The sequence below is a fragment of the Myxine glutinosa genome, chromosome 1, assembly GCF_964187855.1.
Source record: "Myxine glutinosa chromosome 1, kmMyxGlut1.1, whole genome shotgun sequence".
Classification (NCBI taxonomy): domain Eukaryota; kingdom Metazoa; phylum Chordata; class Myxini; order Myxiniformes; family Myxinidae; genus Myxine; species Myxine glutinosa.
In genome coordinates this window covers 70,300,527-70,315,526 of record NC_136261.1, presented here as the reverse complement: position 1 = coordinate 70,315,526, position 15,000 = coordinate 70,300,527, and the positions used below count along the sequence as shown (strand labels likewise).

Below are 15,000 nucleotides of genomic sequence, written 5' to 3'. Positions count from 1 at the left end.
TTTTTTTGTTACAAAATCTAAATAATCACATTAATTATTTTCGTCTGTGTCTGTGGTTGCAGATGTGTGGCCCGGTCTGGAATAGGTACACCGTCTACCTGCGTGTCATGAGAGGTGACTAAGCGGTTGGAGTCAGGAAGGGCATCCGGCCATAAAAACATTACCTCGTAAAGGGAACCATGATGATCGTCGTGGGACCCGCAAGGCAAACCCCGCTCCAGCAGGGAAAAATGGCCTTAGAAAGGGAATTATTTGGGTCTTTGTTTGTTGACCTTTAAGAACCAATTGACCCTTCAACTCCTGCTACCCCTTTGGACTCTAACTACTGTTGAGACCTTTCGGACCCATAAGACCCTAATCGACCCGTTCACCTCTTCGACCCTGAAAGGGACACAATTATGACGATTTTAGAAGAAATATGTTGAAGAGGAAGATACCTCTGACCCATTCGCACAAAAACAACTTGGGAGAAGAATCAGCCGGATCATTCAAATCGGACTATTTTCACTGGCAGTATGCAAATGAGCTACTTCCGTCTATTCTCGTGACGTCATGGGTGCACAGCTCAATTGAGGAACACCTGCGAACGTGTTAAAAGTTATTCCCACGTTCAACATTCCGATGTTCGAAGCTTTTAACTGTTCCCATCGTGGAGAAATTTGCCCACAGAGTCGTTTTTTGCATCCCTGACCCACGAAAAGATCGTCAACGCTTTGCTTTGTGGTTGAAACCGAGAAACAACCAAATTCAGCATCAAAACATTTGTTCATTCAAAACACGTGTTGTTTGGGAAGACCACTTCGAGCCGTCAGCATTCGTACCTGATCAACAGGTGATCTTTACCTGAGAAACAAACCTTGGCAAATTGCTGAAACACGATTTCGTTCCGACACTTTTCAGCCACAAATCCTACACATTGCCCACATCACGGCCCTCTCCGGTTCGGACACATAATGCTTAAATACAAAGACAAGTGAGACATTCTATTTTAACTCTTCTATCAATAATATTATACTGTGTAACTTCGTCAATGTCGCTAGTTGTGTCGTGAAAGTCCACTCGTAATCGTTGAGGAGGAGATAGAGGTTCCCATGTACCCCCCCCCCCACCCCTAAAACTAAATTCAAAAATGATTTTTAGCACCCCTAGGATATCCACTTCAAGAAATTTGATGTTACCAGCGGGAAAAAATGTCCCACGGGGTCCTAATTAGTATATTTCCAAGATGGCTGCCGTCCGCATCCGTGAAAACGCTAAGTTTCATGTCAGTAACTAATGAGCCGAATATGATGACGTTGGTGTGGATATAATGGTTTTCTGAGGTGCTGAATCGATTTCCGAGGTTTTCAAAACGATTTCGAGGTCAAGGTCACATGATTCAGGGAAAGGTCAAGGTCATTTTGTTAAGAAATCGCTTCATTTTAATTTTTTCATCTCCTGCCAAACTATAATGTACACACTACTCCACGTACTATTCAGTGAGTATAACAGAGGTACTATATGAAGGTGGGTGGGAGCTTTCATAAATCTCTCAATTCAATGATGATTTTGAATTTCGATTTGTACAAAATATTTCAAATACGCCCTTTTTCGCTGGTAGATTCGTGTGTATTGGTCATCAGGAAAGATTGCAGTCAATATTCGTTTACATCACGAGTGTTTTTAACATTGTATTTTGTTATATTAATGCTGTAGTACCAGGACCCTACTGCAAAGCCGCAATGAGCCGGCGAAGCCAAAGCCTCTTGCCACTATTTTACCCATCACTATGGCATCAGTAGGTTAGGTAGTTGGTAGTAGGTAGGTGTCGGAGGTACCGTACCTAGTTCAAAATGACACCATTTGCATTCTGGATGAGATTAAAGTTTATAAAATTTCCTTCTTGATTAATTCGGTGAATTCCGTCTCAACTTCGGATATTTCCGGCCGTGAAAAACTATCCCCTACGGCCGCGAGATTTCTAAAAAATAATTCTTCGTCAATTTTTGAATATTTGACGCCGTTTTCAGCCTCCGAAACGCGGTACCGGTAATAAGCTTTTTTGAAATATTTTTTCAAATGCTCGAATCTCATTGGTTCCGGTGTTTGGTGACGATTTTCGTTGAAGATAACCAAGGGCCCGTGCGGGCCCGGGGAACGCGGTTGGTCTTAAAGTATTTTAATTACAAATTAGAGGTGCATAAGATTGTGAATCAGAAAAAGACAGGTGAAACAAACTCCTATTGAACTTTTTCTCAAATCTTTATGCATACTTCCGCATCCGCAAGATGGCGGCCTCCATGGAGCGATTTGGTTTTTGAAATATTTTTTCAAATGCTCGAATCTCATTGGTTCCGGTGTTTGGTGATGATTTTCGTTGAAGATAATCAAGGGCCCTTGTGGGCCCGGGGAACGAGGTTGGTCTTAAAGTATTTTAATTACAAATTAGAGGTGCATAAGATTGTGAATCAGAAAAAGACAGGTGAAACAAACTCCTATTGAACTTTTTCTCAAATCTTTATGCATACTTCCGCATCGGCAAGATGGCGGCGTCAATGGAGAGATTTGGTTTTTGAAATATTTTTTCAAATGCTCGAATCTCATTGGTTCCGGTGTTTGGTGACGATTTTCGTTGAAGATAACCAAGGGCCCGTGCGGGCCCGGGGAACGCGGTTGGTCTTAAAGTATTTTAATTACAAATTAGAGGTGCATAAGATTGTGAATCAAACAAAGACGGGTGAAACAAACTCCTTTTGAACTTTCCCGCAATTGTTTATGCATACATCCACACCCGCAAGATGGCGGCCTCCATGGGGCGATTTGGTGCGTCAAAGGTTCGAAATTCTCAAGGGATCCAGCAAAATCTGGCTTTTCAACATAATACATACGCGTTCATTCATAACACCGGCTTAGCCGGCTACTAGTACCCGACTGGAAAGCCGCAATGAGCCGGAGAAGCCAAAGCCTCTTGCCACTATTTTACCCATCACTGTGGCATCAGTAGGTTAGGTAGTTGGTAGTAGGTAGGTGTAGTAGGTACCGTCGGTGCAGTAGGTGTAGTAGGTACCATTTGCATTCTGGATGAGATTAAAATTGATAAAATTTACTTCTTGATTAATTAGGTGCATTCCGTCTCAACTTCGGATATTTCCGGCCGTGAAAAACTATTCCCTACGGCCGCGAGATGTCTAAAAAATAATTCTTCGTCAATTTTAGAATATTTGACGCCGGTTTCAGCGTCCGAAACGCGTAATAAGCTTTAAAAAAATATTTTTCAAATGCTCGAATCTCATTGGTTCCGGTGTTTGGTGACGCTTTTCGTTGAAGATAACCAGGCCCGTGCGGGCCGAGGTTGGTCTTAAAGTATTTAAATAATAAATTAGAGGTGCATAAGATGGTGAATCAAACAAAGACGGGTGAAAGAAACTCCTATTGAACGTTTTTCAATTTGTTATGCATACTTCCGCATCCGCAAGATGGCGGCCTCCATTGAGCTTCGGAATTCTCAAGCCAAGGCATAATCTGGTTTTCGACATAATACGTACGCGTTTATTGACAACACCGGCTTCGCCGGCTACAAGTACCCGACTGCAAAGCCGCAATGAGCCGGCGAAGCAAAAGCCTCTTGCCACTATTTTACCCATCACGATGGCATCAGTAGGTTAGATAGTTGATAGTAGGTCGGTGTAGGTACCGTACCTGGTAAGACTTGGTAAAAGAGAAGAGCAGACAGTCCTCCCCAATACCTACATACAATAAATGTCACAAGAAGCTTAAGGAAGTAACTTTACGATGTGCTAGCTTAAGGCCTATTTTAAGAAATTTTAACTGGGCTTAACATACGTTTTCACAGTATGTGTGTAGTCTTCTAACTTCAGTCGCTGTCAGGGCTGGTTCTCTCCGGGCACGGCAGCTTCCTCCACCAGAAGAAGTTAGCTTGCAGTCAGATCAGTGCCGACAGATCAGACGATAGCGCCGTTTCAACGGCAATGTCAATGTGTGACTGTCGTTAATCAAACCGAGCTTTCTTTCTTCATGTAAACCGCTTGTACCGTATTTCTGGCCGTGAAAAACTATCCCCTGCGGCCGCGAGATTTCTAAAAAATAATTCTTCGTCAATTTTAGAATATATGACGCCGTTTTCAGCGTCCGAAACGCGTAATAAGCTTTGAAAAAATATTTTTCAAATGCTCGAATCTCATTGGTTCCGGTGTTTGGTGACGATTTTCCTTGAAGATAACGAGGTTGGTCTTAACGTATTTTAATTACAAATTAGAGGCGCATTATATTGTGAATCAAAGAAAGACGGGTGAAACAAACTCCGATTGAACTTTTTCACCATTGTTTTATGCAAACTTCCGCATCCGGTCGATGGCGGCCTCCATTGAGTGATTTGGTTTTTGAAATATTTTTTCAAATGCTCGAATCTCATTGGTTCCGGTGTTTGGTGACGCTTTTCATTGAAGATAACCAGGCCCGTGTGGGCCGAGGTTGGTCTTAAAGTATTTTAATAATAAATTGGAGGTGCATAAGATTGTGAATCAAACAAAGACGGGTGAAAGAAACTCCTATTGAACGTTTTAGAATTTGTTATGCATACTTCCGCATCCGCAAGATGGCGGCCTCCATTGAGCTTCGGAATTCTCAAGCCAAGGCATAATCTGGTTTTCGACATAATACGTGAGCGTTTATTGACAACACCGGCTTCGCCGGCTACTAGTACCCGACTGCAAAGCCGCAATGAGCCGGCGAAGCCAAAGGCTCTTGCCACTATTTTACACATCACTGTGGCATCAGTAGGTTAGGTAGTTGGTAGTAGATAGGTGTAGTAGGTACCGTCGGTGTCGTAGGTGTAGTAGCTGTAGTAGGTGTAGTAGGTGTAGTAGGTGTAGTAGGTACCATTTGCATTCTGGATAAGATTAAAATTGATAAAATTTACTTCTTGATTAATTCGGTGAATTCCGTCTCAACTTCGGATATTTCCGGCCGTGAAAAACTACCCCCGACGGCCGCGAGATTTCTAAAAAATAATTCTTCGTCAATTTTAGAATATTTGACGCCGTTTTCACCCTCCGAAACGCGTAATAAGCTTTAAAAAAATATTTTTCAAATGCTCGAATCTCATTGGTTCCGGTGTTTGGTGACGATTTTCGTTGAAGATAACGAGGTTGGTCTTAACGTATTTTAATTACAAATTAGAGGTGCATTAGATTGTGAATCAAACAAAGACGGGCGAAACAAACTCCTATTGGACTTTTTCGCAATTGCTTTATGCATTCAAATGCTCGAATCTCATTGGTTCCGGTGTTTGGTGACGATTTTCGTTGAAGATAACGAGGTTGGTCTTAACGTATTTTAATTGGAAATTAGAGGTGCATTAGGTTGTGAATCAAACAAAGACGGGTGAAACATACTCCTATTGAACTTTTTCGCAATTGTTTTATGCAAACCTCCGCATCCGGTCGATGGCGGCCTCCATTGCGTGATTTGGTTTTAGAAATATTTTTTCAAATGCTCGAATCTCATTGGTTCCGGTGTTTGGTGACGCTTTTCGTTGAAGATAACTAGGCCCGTGCGGGCCGAGGTTGGTCTTAAAGTATTTTAATAATAAATTGGAGGTGCATAAGATTGTGAATCAAACAAAGACGGGTGAAAGAAACTCCTATTGAACGTTTTCAATTTGTTATGCATACCTCCGCATCCGCAAGATGGCGGCTTCCATTGAGCTTCGGAATTCTCAAGCCAAGGCATAATCTGGTTTTCGACATAATACGTACGCGTTTATTGACAACACCGGCTTCGCCGGCTACTAGTACCCGACTGCAAAGCCGCAATGCACCGGCGAAGCCAAAGCCTCTTGCCAGTATTTTACCCATCTTGATGGCATCAGTAGGTTAGTTAGTTGGTAGTAGGTAGGTGTAGTAGGTACCGTACCTGGTAAGACTTGGTAAAAGAGAAGAGCAGACAGTCCTCCCCAATACCTACATACAATAAATGTCACAAGAAGCTTAAGGAAGTAACTATACGATGTGCTAGCTTAAGGCCTATTTTAAGAAATTTTAACTGGGCTTAACATACGTTTTCACAGTGTGTGTAGTCTTCTAACTTCAGTCGCTGTCAGGGCTGGTTCTCTCCAGGCACGGCAGCTTCCTCCACCAGAAGAATGTAGCTTGCAATAAGATCAGTGCCGACAGATCAGACGATAGCGCCGTTTCAACGGCAATGTGTGACTGTCGTTAATCAAACCGAGCTTTCTTTCTTTATGTAAACCGCTTATACCGTATTTCCGGCCGTGAAAAACTATCCCCTACGGCCGCGAGATTTCTAAAAAATAATTCTTCGTCAATTTTAGAATATTTGATGCCGTTTTCACCCTCCGAAACACGTAATAAGCTTTAAAAAAATATTTTTCAAATGCTCGAATCTCATTGGTTCCGGTGTTTGGTGACGATTTTCGTTGAAGATAATGAGGTTGGTCTTAACGTATTTTAATTAGAAATTAGAGGTGCATTAGATTGTGAATCAAATAAAGACGGTTGAAACAAACTCCTATTGAACTTTTTCGCAATTGTTTTATGCAAACTTCCGCATCCGGTCGATGGCGGCCTCCATTGCGTGATTTGGTTTTAGAAATATTTTTTCAAATGCTCGAATCTCATTGGTTCCGGTGTTTGGTGACGCTTTTCGTTGAAGATAATCAGGCCCGTGCGGGCTGAGATTGGTCTTAAAGTATTTTAATAATAAATTGGAGGTGCATAAGAGATGTGAATCAAACAAAGACGGGTGAAAAAAACTCCTATTGAACGTTTTCAATTTGTTATTCATACTTTCGCATCCGCAAGATGGCGGCCTCCATTGAGCTTCGGAATTCTCAAGCCAAGGCATAATCAGGTTTTCGACATAATACGTACGTGTTTATTGACAACACCAGCTTCCCCGGGTACTAGTACCGACTGCAAAGCCGCAATGAGCCGGCGAAGCCAAAGCCTCTTGCCACTATTTTACCCATCACTATGGCATCAGTAGGTTAGGTAGTTGGTAGTAGGTAGGTGTATTAGGTACCGTACCTGGTAAGACTTGGTAAAAGAGAAGCGCAGACAGTCCTCCCCAATACCTGCATATATCTATAATTCCATTAATCTCTGTGTGTATGTGTGTATGTGTGTATGTGTGTATGTGTGTATGTTTGTCTGTGACCGCTGTTTCTCGACAACCACGGGTCCGATATACTTTAAACTTGCCAGGTATATTGCTGGGGACCCGAGGATGTGCCTTTTCAAGGTTTCATATTAATCGGACAAGTACTTACTGAGCTATGTCCAAAAAACGATTCAACCAATCAGAGAGCAGCGAGTTATCGCGTGTGCCGAACGTGGCGAACACACTCTGCCTCGGACGGCACATTTGAGAGCGTATTCATTTATTTCACGTTGGCAAACTATGTTGGCGTTAAACTATGTTTTAAAACTAATTAAAACTACTTTGCGATTCATCGTAACTGCGATTCGTAACTGCCGTTCGCTTTGGCTTTGCGAATGGACCAAACCATTTCATGTAAATAGAGGGGGGGGATTGTCACCGTACTCGCAAGCCGTTCGCTTTGGACCAAACCATTTCATGTAAATAGAGGGGGGGGATTGTCACCGTACTCGCAAGCCGTTCGCTTTGGACCAAACCATTTCATGTAAATAGAGGGGGGGGATATAATTTTAGATATCTATCTATAATTCCACTAATCTCTGTCTGTGTGTGTGTGTGTATGCGACCGCTGTTTCTCGACAACTACCGGTCCGATATACTTGAAACTTGCCAGGTATATTGCTGGGGACCCGAGGATGTGCCTTTTCAAGGTTTCATATTAATCGGACAAGTAGTTACCGAGCTATGTCCAAAAAACGATTCAACCAATCAGAGAGCAGCGAGTTATCACGTGTTCCGAACGTGGCGAACAGACTCTGCCTCGGACGGCACATTTGAGAGCGTATTCATTTATTTCACGTTGGCAAACTATGTTGCCGCTATGTTGGCGTTAAACTATGTTTTAAAACTAATTAAAACTAATTTGCGATTCTTTCGCTTTCCTGCGCGTTTGTGCACGCTATGGCGATTTCTTTACCAAACTCCGCAAGCCGTTCGCTTTGGACCAAACCATTTCATGTAAATAGAGGGGGGGGATTGTCACCGTACTCGCAAGCCGTTCGCTTTGGACCAAACCATTTCATGTAAATAGAGGGGGGGGGGGATATAATTTTAGATATAGATATAGTACGGGCATGCCCTAGTACAATAAATGTCATAAGAAGCTTAGGGAAGTAACTATACGATGTGCTAGCTTAAGGCCTATTTTAAGAAATTTTAACTGGGCTTAACATACGTTTTCACAGTATGTGTGTAGTCTTCTAACTTCAGTCGCTGTCAGGGCTGGTTCTCTCCGGGCACTGCGGCTTCCTCCACCAGAAGAAGTTAGCTTGCAGTGATTAATTCGGTGAATTCCATCTCAACTTCGGATATTTCCGGCCGTGAAAAACTATCCGTATTTCAAAACTAAATATGTAAACCGCTTATACCGTATTTCTGACCATGAAAAACTATCCCCGACGGCCACGAGATTTCTAAAAAATAATTCTTCCTCAACTTTAGAATATTTGACGCCATTTTCATGCTCCGAAACGCATAATAAGCTTTAAAAAAATATTTTTTCAAATGCTCGAATCTCATTGGTTCTGGTGTTTGGTGACGATTTTCGTTGAAGATAACGAGGTTGGTCTTAACGTATTTTAATTACAAATTAGAGGTTCATTAGATTGTGAATCAAAGAAAGACGGGTGAAACAAACTCCTATTTAACTTTTTCGCAATTGTTTTATGCAAACCTCCGCATCCAGTCGATGGCGGCCTCCAGTGCGTGATTTGGTTTTAGAAATATTTTTTCAAATGCTCGACTCTCATTGGGTCCGGTGTTTGGTGACGCGTTTCGTTGAAGATAACCAGGCCCGTGCGGGCCTAGGTTGGTCTTAAAGTATTTTAATAATAAATTGGAGGTGCATAAGATGGTGAATCAAAAAATGACGGGTGAAAGAAACTCCTATTGAACGTTTTCAATTTGTTATGCATACTTCCACATCCGCAAGATGGCGGCCTCCATTGCGCTTCGGAATTCTCAAGCCAAGGCATAATCAGGTTTTCAACATAATACGTACGCGTTCATTGACAACACCGGCTTCGCCGGCTATTAATTAGTGATTCGAATGAATAATATTTGGAATGAAAATAAAGAGAGATTGAGTTTAGTGTTATCCAGCTTATTGCCCTCCAAAATTTATTTTGGTGTTTTTTTTCCTTTTCTTCATAAACACATTTCTTCTAAAATCATCATGATTGTGTCTCTTTAAGACTTTCACACCCCATACACACCTTTGAACACACCACACAAACAGCAGATTCTTGTTGCAATTTACAGTCCACAGACTGCACATTTATCAGAATGGCTGTACGCACAAACTCCACACACACAGATGGTATCTTCGCTAGTATTTTTGAAATGTGAATTTCATAATTTTATTGTAACTTCTACTTCTCATCCTAATTTTTCAAGATCTGCAAACTTGCAATCCTGCTCCCCGAAATGCACAACGATGGGATGTATCGATAATAATGTTAAGGGGTTTCCCCTTCTGACTCCCCATTTATTTGTCCTTCTTTCACTCTTCCTTGTACTCTGTATCCACCACGGACACAATACATTCGTTTGGGGAAGTTGTCATAAGAGGTTCGAGTAAAACTCAAAACGACGCGACAGACAGAATTTGTTTGAGGACTCCGACAGCATTGTTTACATGGAGACCGCCATTTTGTTAAGCGGTGCCGAGCACTCCGTTTCGTTGAAGTGCTTCATTGAGCACTTTGAATCAAGCAAGCTGCTTGCTAGCGGAACGCACCCCCTGGAGATACACACATGAAGTCAAAATTAGGGGAAACAGTTTTTCTAGTTCTACCTGAGCAATAAAACATTTAAATAATTGTTCAATTGTAAAGCAAGGAAAGATATTCCTGGATCCTGCATATTATTCGTTTTTAGGATTACTCTCGAAAAGGGCAGACCATTCCACAACTAATGTCCCACGGTCCCACGGTTCTCTTCTGGACTTGGTTATGACTAACTTCCCTGAAAATGTCTGCTGCTCTTCTTCTGCTCCGATCGGATCATCTGATCATGTCCTTGTTAAAGTGGACATCTCTCTGACCATCCTCAGGGAGCCTGCTCAGCGTCGACGAGTCTGGCATTTCACTCAGGCCAACTGGCACGGTCTTCAAGCAGCCATCAATCATCTGGACTGGTCTCCCATCTCTACCACCTCTGACATCAACTCATCCTGGGAATTCTTCCAAAGTAAATTGCTCTCTCTCATGCACAGATTTATCCCATCTCATCTTCAGTTGTCATACCCTTCCTCCCGTCCATGGTACACGGAATCTTGTGGTGAGGCTGTTGCCAAGAAACAACTTGCCTTCGTCTCCTGGAAAGCAAATCCAACGGAAGGAAATCTCATTTCCTTTCACAAAGCCCGAAACAAGTGTGTGTCCACCCTCAGGAGAGCCAGGAAACAATATCTCTCCGTTCTCAAGACCGAACTCTCTTATCTGTCTCCCTCTTCCAAATCCTGGTGGCGTCTGGTCAAATCCGTTTCTGGTGTTTGTTCCCCCTCCATCCCCTCCCTTACCTCAAACGGCTACACAGCTGACTCCGCACGTGAAAAAGCTGAATGCCTCAACTCTGTGTTTGCCTCTAAATCTTGTATCCCAAACCCATCCCTCTCTGTACCCACCATACCCAGTCGTACCCTGCTGCTCCTGAACTCCGTGTCCTTTCCTCCTGACAAGGTGGAAAAGTTTCTGTCAACCCTCGACTCTGATTCTGCAACTGGACCCGACGGCATCAGCCCACGGGTCCTAAAATCCTGCTCTGCTGCTCTATCTCACCCTCTCTCTGTTCTCTTCACCCTCTCTTTTGCTCAAGGTCAACTGCCATCTGCTTGGAAATCAGCCAACATCACCGCTTTGCACAAAAAAGGTGCAAAAACAGATCCTAGCAACTACAAACCAATCAGCCTTCTCCCAATTATCAGCAAAGTCATGGAATCCATCATTGTTTCGGATATGAAATCTTTCCTCTTCTCCAATGGCTTGATCTCTGATCATCAATTTGGTTTCAGACCAGGTCACTCTACTCTGGACATGCTGCTTCTGCTGTCTCAACAATGGATGGAGGTCCTCAATGCCAAACAGGAAATTAGAGCTGTCTCCCTCGACATATCACGTGCCTTCGACACGGTCTGGCACCCCGCTCTGCTCACCAAACTCTCCTCCTTTGGTATCCATGGAAATCTCCACGCATGGCTGGCGGACTTCCTCTCTAGTCGTCGTCAACGTGTGGCGCTGAATGGGTTTCTCTCATCTCCTCTTCCTGTTCAGGCTGGAGTTCCCCAAGGCAGTGTTCTGGGCCCCGTGCTTTTTCTGGTCTTCATCAATGATCTCTCTGACTCTCTCGAAAATCCTCTCTATCTCTTTGCTGATGACTCCACTCTCTGCCGCTCCATTCCTCTTCCCTCAGATCGGCAGTCTGCTGCCTCCTCACTCTCTGAAGACCTGGACAAAATCACAGACTGGTCAAACAAGTGGAACATGTCTTTCAATCCTGACAAATCTCACACTCTTACTATGTCTCTCCGAAAAGATCGACTGGACAACCCTCCCATCTACTTTCTCAACAATCCTCTCCAAGAAGTTCTGTCGCTCAAGATTTTGGGTCTCACTATCTGCCATGATCTTTCTTGGGAAAACCACATTTCCAAGCTGGCCTCCAAAGCCAGTCGCCGACTGGGCATCCTCCGTCGTGCGAAGTCCTTCCTCGGCACACCTGAGATCCTCACCACATACAAGGCTTTCATCCGCAGCTCAATGGAATACTGTTCTCCCCTATGGGCCGGTGCTCCTGCCTCACACCTAGCTCGGCTTCACGCTGTTGAAACCAAAGCTTTCAGAATTATTGGAATCTCCCGCGATGAAGCTATCTCTGAGGGCCTTTCACTCACCCACCGCAGGCAGGTAGGTGGTCTTTCTGTCTTCTACCGACTCCTCTCCGGCCTTGCACCCCCAGCTCTCTCTGTGCTCTGTCCCCCAAATATTCCTACAGGTCGCACAAGATCTGCCAGCAACCCTCTGATGGTTAAACTGCCGAAATCTCGGCTCTCTGCTCACCTTCACTCTTTCATTCCTCTTTTCTCCCACCTCTGGAACAAACTCCCTCACTCCCTTCAATCCCACTCCTCCCTCCAGGTCTTTAAAACAGCTGTTCACCACCATCTCTTATCTTCCCCCATCCAAAACCTTGATCTTTTCTACCCCCGCTAATTCACCACAGATCCACCTTGTTTGAAATTCCAACTTCTTTCCTGGAAGTCCTGGCAGTGTCCATATGTTTTATACCTCTCCCACCCCCCCCCCTTCCCATGCCTCCCCCCCAAAGCCCTCTCCCTCCCACAGTTCTCTTGATGTCTCCATGTCTCTCGGTCCCTGCTCTCAAATGTTGTGTTTGTGTCCTTCCCCCTCTCTTTTGTGTCCTTCCCCCTCTCTCCCCATCTTGTCTACCGCTCCCCTTGTTTTTTGTGTTTTGTGTGTCGGTTTGTCTTTTTGTGTGATTAATGTTCGCTCTTTCACGAGCCTCGATCTTGTATACAAAAAAAAAAAAAAAAAAAAAAAAAAAGTGATTTTGTCACCACAGCACAGAGGTACACGTCACAAATTTGATGTTGAGAGCAGACTTGCCACAGTGGTTTACCTGTACCCTCCGCATTGTGGATCCAGTTTATGTTTTACATTATTTAACAATATTTAATCACATCGATCAAATAGCTTTATTGTTAATCTCCTCAATATAATAGATTAAATGTTACGATAATGATTAGCCGAGTCACGTGTCCAAAAGGTGCAAAACGTACCTTCTGTAATTGTTTGTGAGATTGTTGTGATAACTCTTCCTGATTCTCCATACAGAACACACATCCATTTTCCTGCATCTTCAGGAACAAATATGAAAGTGAAACTGGGCTGGTTTGTGACGTCACGATCAGATGTTTCATGGCGCCACCCGAACGTTACACCAGGTACAGGATGTGAAAGGTCACAGGTCAAATTCACTGCAGTTCCTTCAGAAACTTCGTTCTTGGGGGTTACTCGAGCTGGAGGTGAAAGTAAAGATGTTATTGTTTATTTTTACAATAAAAACCTATTTGAAACTCATCATGTTTCTGTTACAATAACTACAGGTGGAGCAGCTTACCTGTGACGATGATGATCGATATATAATAAATATCCGGATCAGATCGACGCTCGTAATGTCCGGTGTCCTCGGGACGAACATCGGAGATTCTAAGTGAGAAATCCTCGGTGATTGTGAATTTCCCATTTGTTTGTTCATCTCGATCCTTCATCAGAGATTTTGATTCATTCCCTTTGTACCATCGAGTGCTGTGATGATACACACCTGGTAAGGTGATGTTACTGTTAACTGGAGTTATAAAAATACTTCTCTTTACACCATCACGTGATCCTCCTGTAAGAGAGGGAATGGGATGTTTAATAACACGAGGAATTGAATGTTTAATGTTGAATAACAAATGTGAATAAAAGTGAAACTAAAGATAAATTATATAATAAGACAATAATTAAATAATTATCTCACGTTTATAGACGTTGATAAAGTGATTGATGGTGAGACGAGTTTTGTTCATTGTGGAGACGACGCAGGTCCATTTACCCCCATCAGTGATCCCCATTTGTGAAACTTTCATTACCTGTCCCTTTCCTACCGACAGGTCCCCCCTCATCCACTCCACGTCACCATCAGCACCACGGATCGAGCACATCAAGGTGTTTTCACGACCTTCCTCTACCTGGTTCCACCAGCTCCTCACTGTGAAGAACAAACATTATATTGTAACTAATTACTTCGTTAATTTATATTAATCACATGTGTTTATTGAATGATTGTATTTATTAATGAAGATAATGATAAATATTCACCTTCAGCAGTAACGAGTTTCACCTCAGAGAGTTTGGTTCGTTTGTTCGTGGAATTATTAACGTGGTAACAGGTGAATGTTCCATAATCATAAAAACGGACAGGTGAGAAAAGGAGAGAAAAATCTCCTTCTTTGACTCCATGGCCGGTAATGTTCAGATAATTATCATAAAATCTACCCCGAGTGAACCCTTCATCCCGGAAGTCTTGGTGCATGATGATTCCCATGATGATTCCCCTGTCCCTCTTCTTCCAATTCCATCCCACCCGAGCCCCTTCTCTCCACAATGATCTGTTGAACAAACATGGCAGCGTCACCGCGTCACCCTCAACTCCAAACACGGATTTCTCTTCCACAGCTCGTGTGTGTTCAACACCTGAAAACACAAGAAAACATTGTGAGTTATTATTTAAGATTACTTCATTAAAAAAATTGAGCTTTGTTCATCAAAGTGTTTATTTGAATATAATTGAATCATCAGATGTGGTTTCGTCATGAAGTTAATGAAACAAATTAAAACAAGATCGGCACTCTTCGAGAACACACCTGCACCATGATACCCCGAAGAACCAAAATACCCCAAATACCCCAAATTACCCCTAAAGGCCCAGAGGATCCAAAAGACCCTGACGACCTAAATGGCCCTGAAGACCCAAAACACAATGAAGACACCAAAAACCCAAAAGACCCTGAAGACCCAAAAACACCTCAAAGACCCAAAATACCCTTAAAGGCCCAGAGGATCCAAAAGACCCTGAAGACCCAAATGGCCCTGAAGACCCAAAACACCATGAAGACCCAGAAGACATCGAAATGGTCAAATATGCCTGTCCCTCTGAAGCGACGTGTGATGAGGCACGCCGAGTCACGCTAGTATATATTATATGAACAGGATTATGACTAATTAAGTTCATATTTGGGAAAATTACGAACCAGGAATC

At 43.0% G+C, this 15,000-nt stretch overlaps 1 protein-coding gene across 1 annotated transcript in view; it reads right to left on the bottom strand.

The window, feature by feature from the left end:
- The window catches only part of LOC137424825 (T-cell surface glycoprotein CD4-like), a 24,536-nt gene that overhangs the window by 2,865 nt on the left and 6,671 nt on the right, over window positions 1-15,000 (bottom strand). The window contains exons 2-5 of the mRNA XM_078772788.1: window positions 14,061-14,435; window positions 13,720-13,950; window positions 13,318-13,590; window positions 12,977-13,216 (exon numbers count right to left, since the gene is read on the bottom strand). Coding sequence (XP_078628914.1) covers window positions 12,977-13,216; window positions 13,318-13,590; window positions 13,720-13,950; window positions 14,061-14,435 — 1,119 coding nt within the window. The remainder of the gene's footprint in view (window positions 1-12,976; window positions 13,217-13,317; window positions 13,591-13,719; window positions 13,951-14,060; window positions 14,436-15,000) is intronic.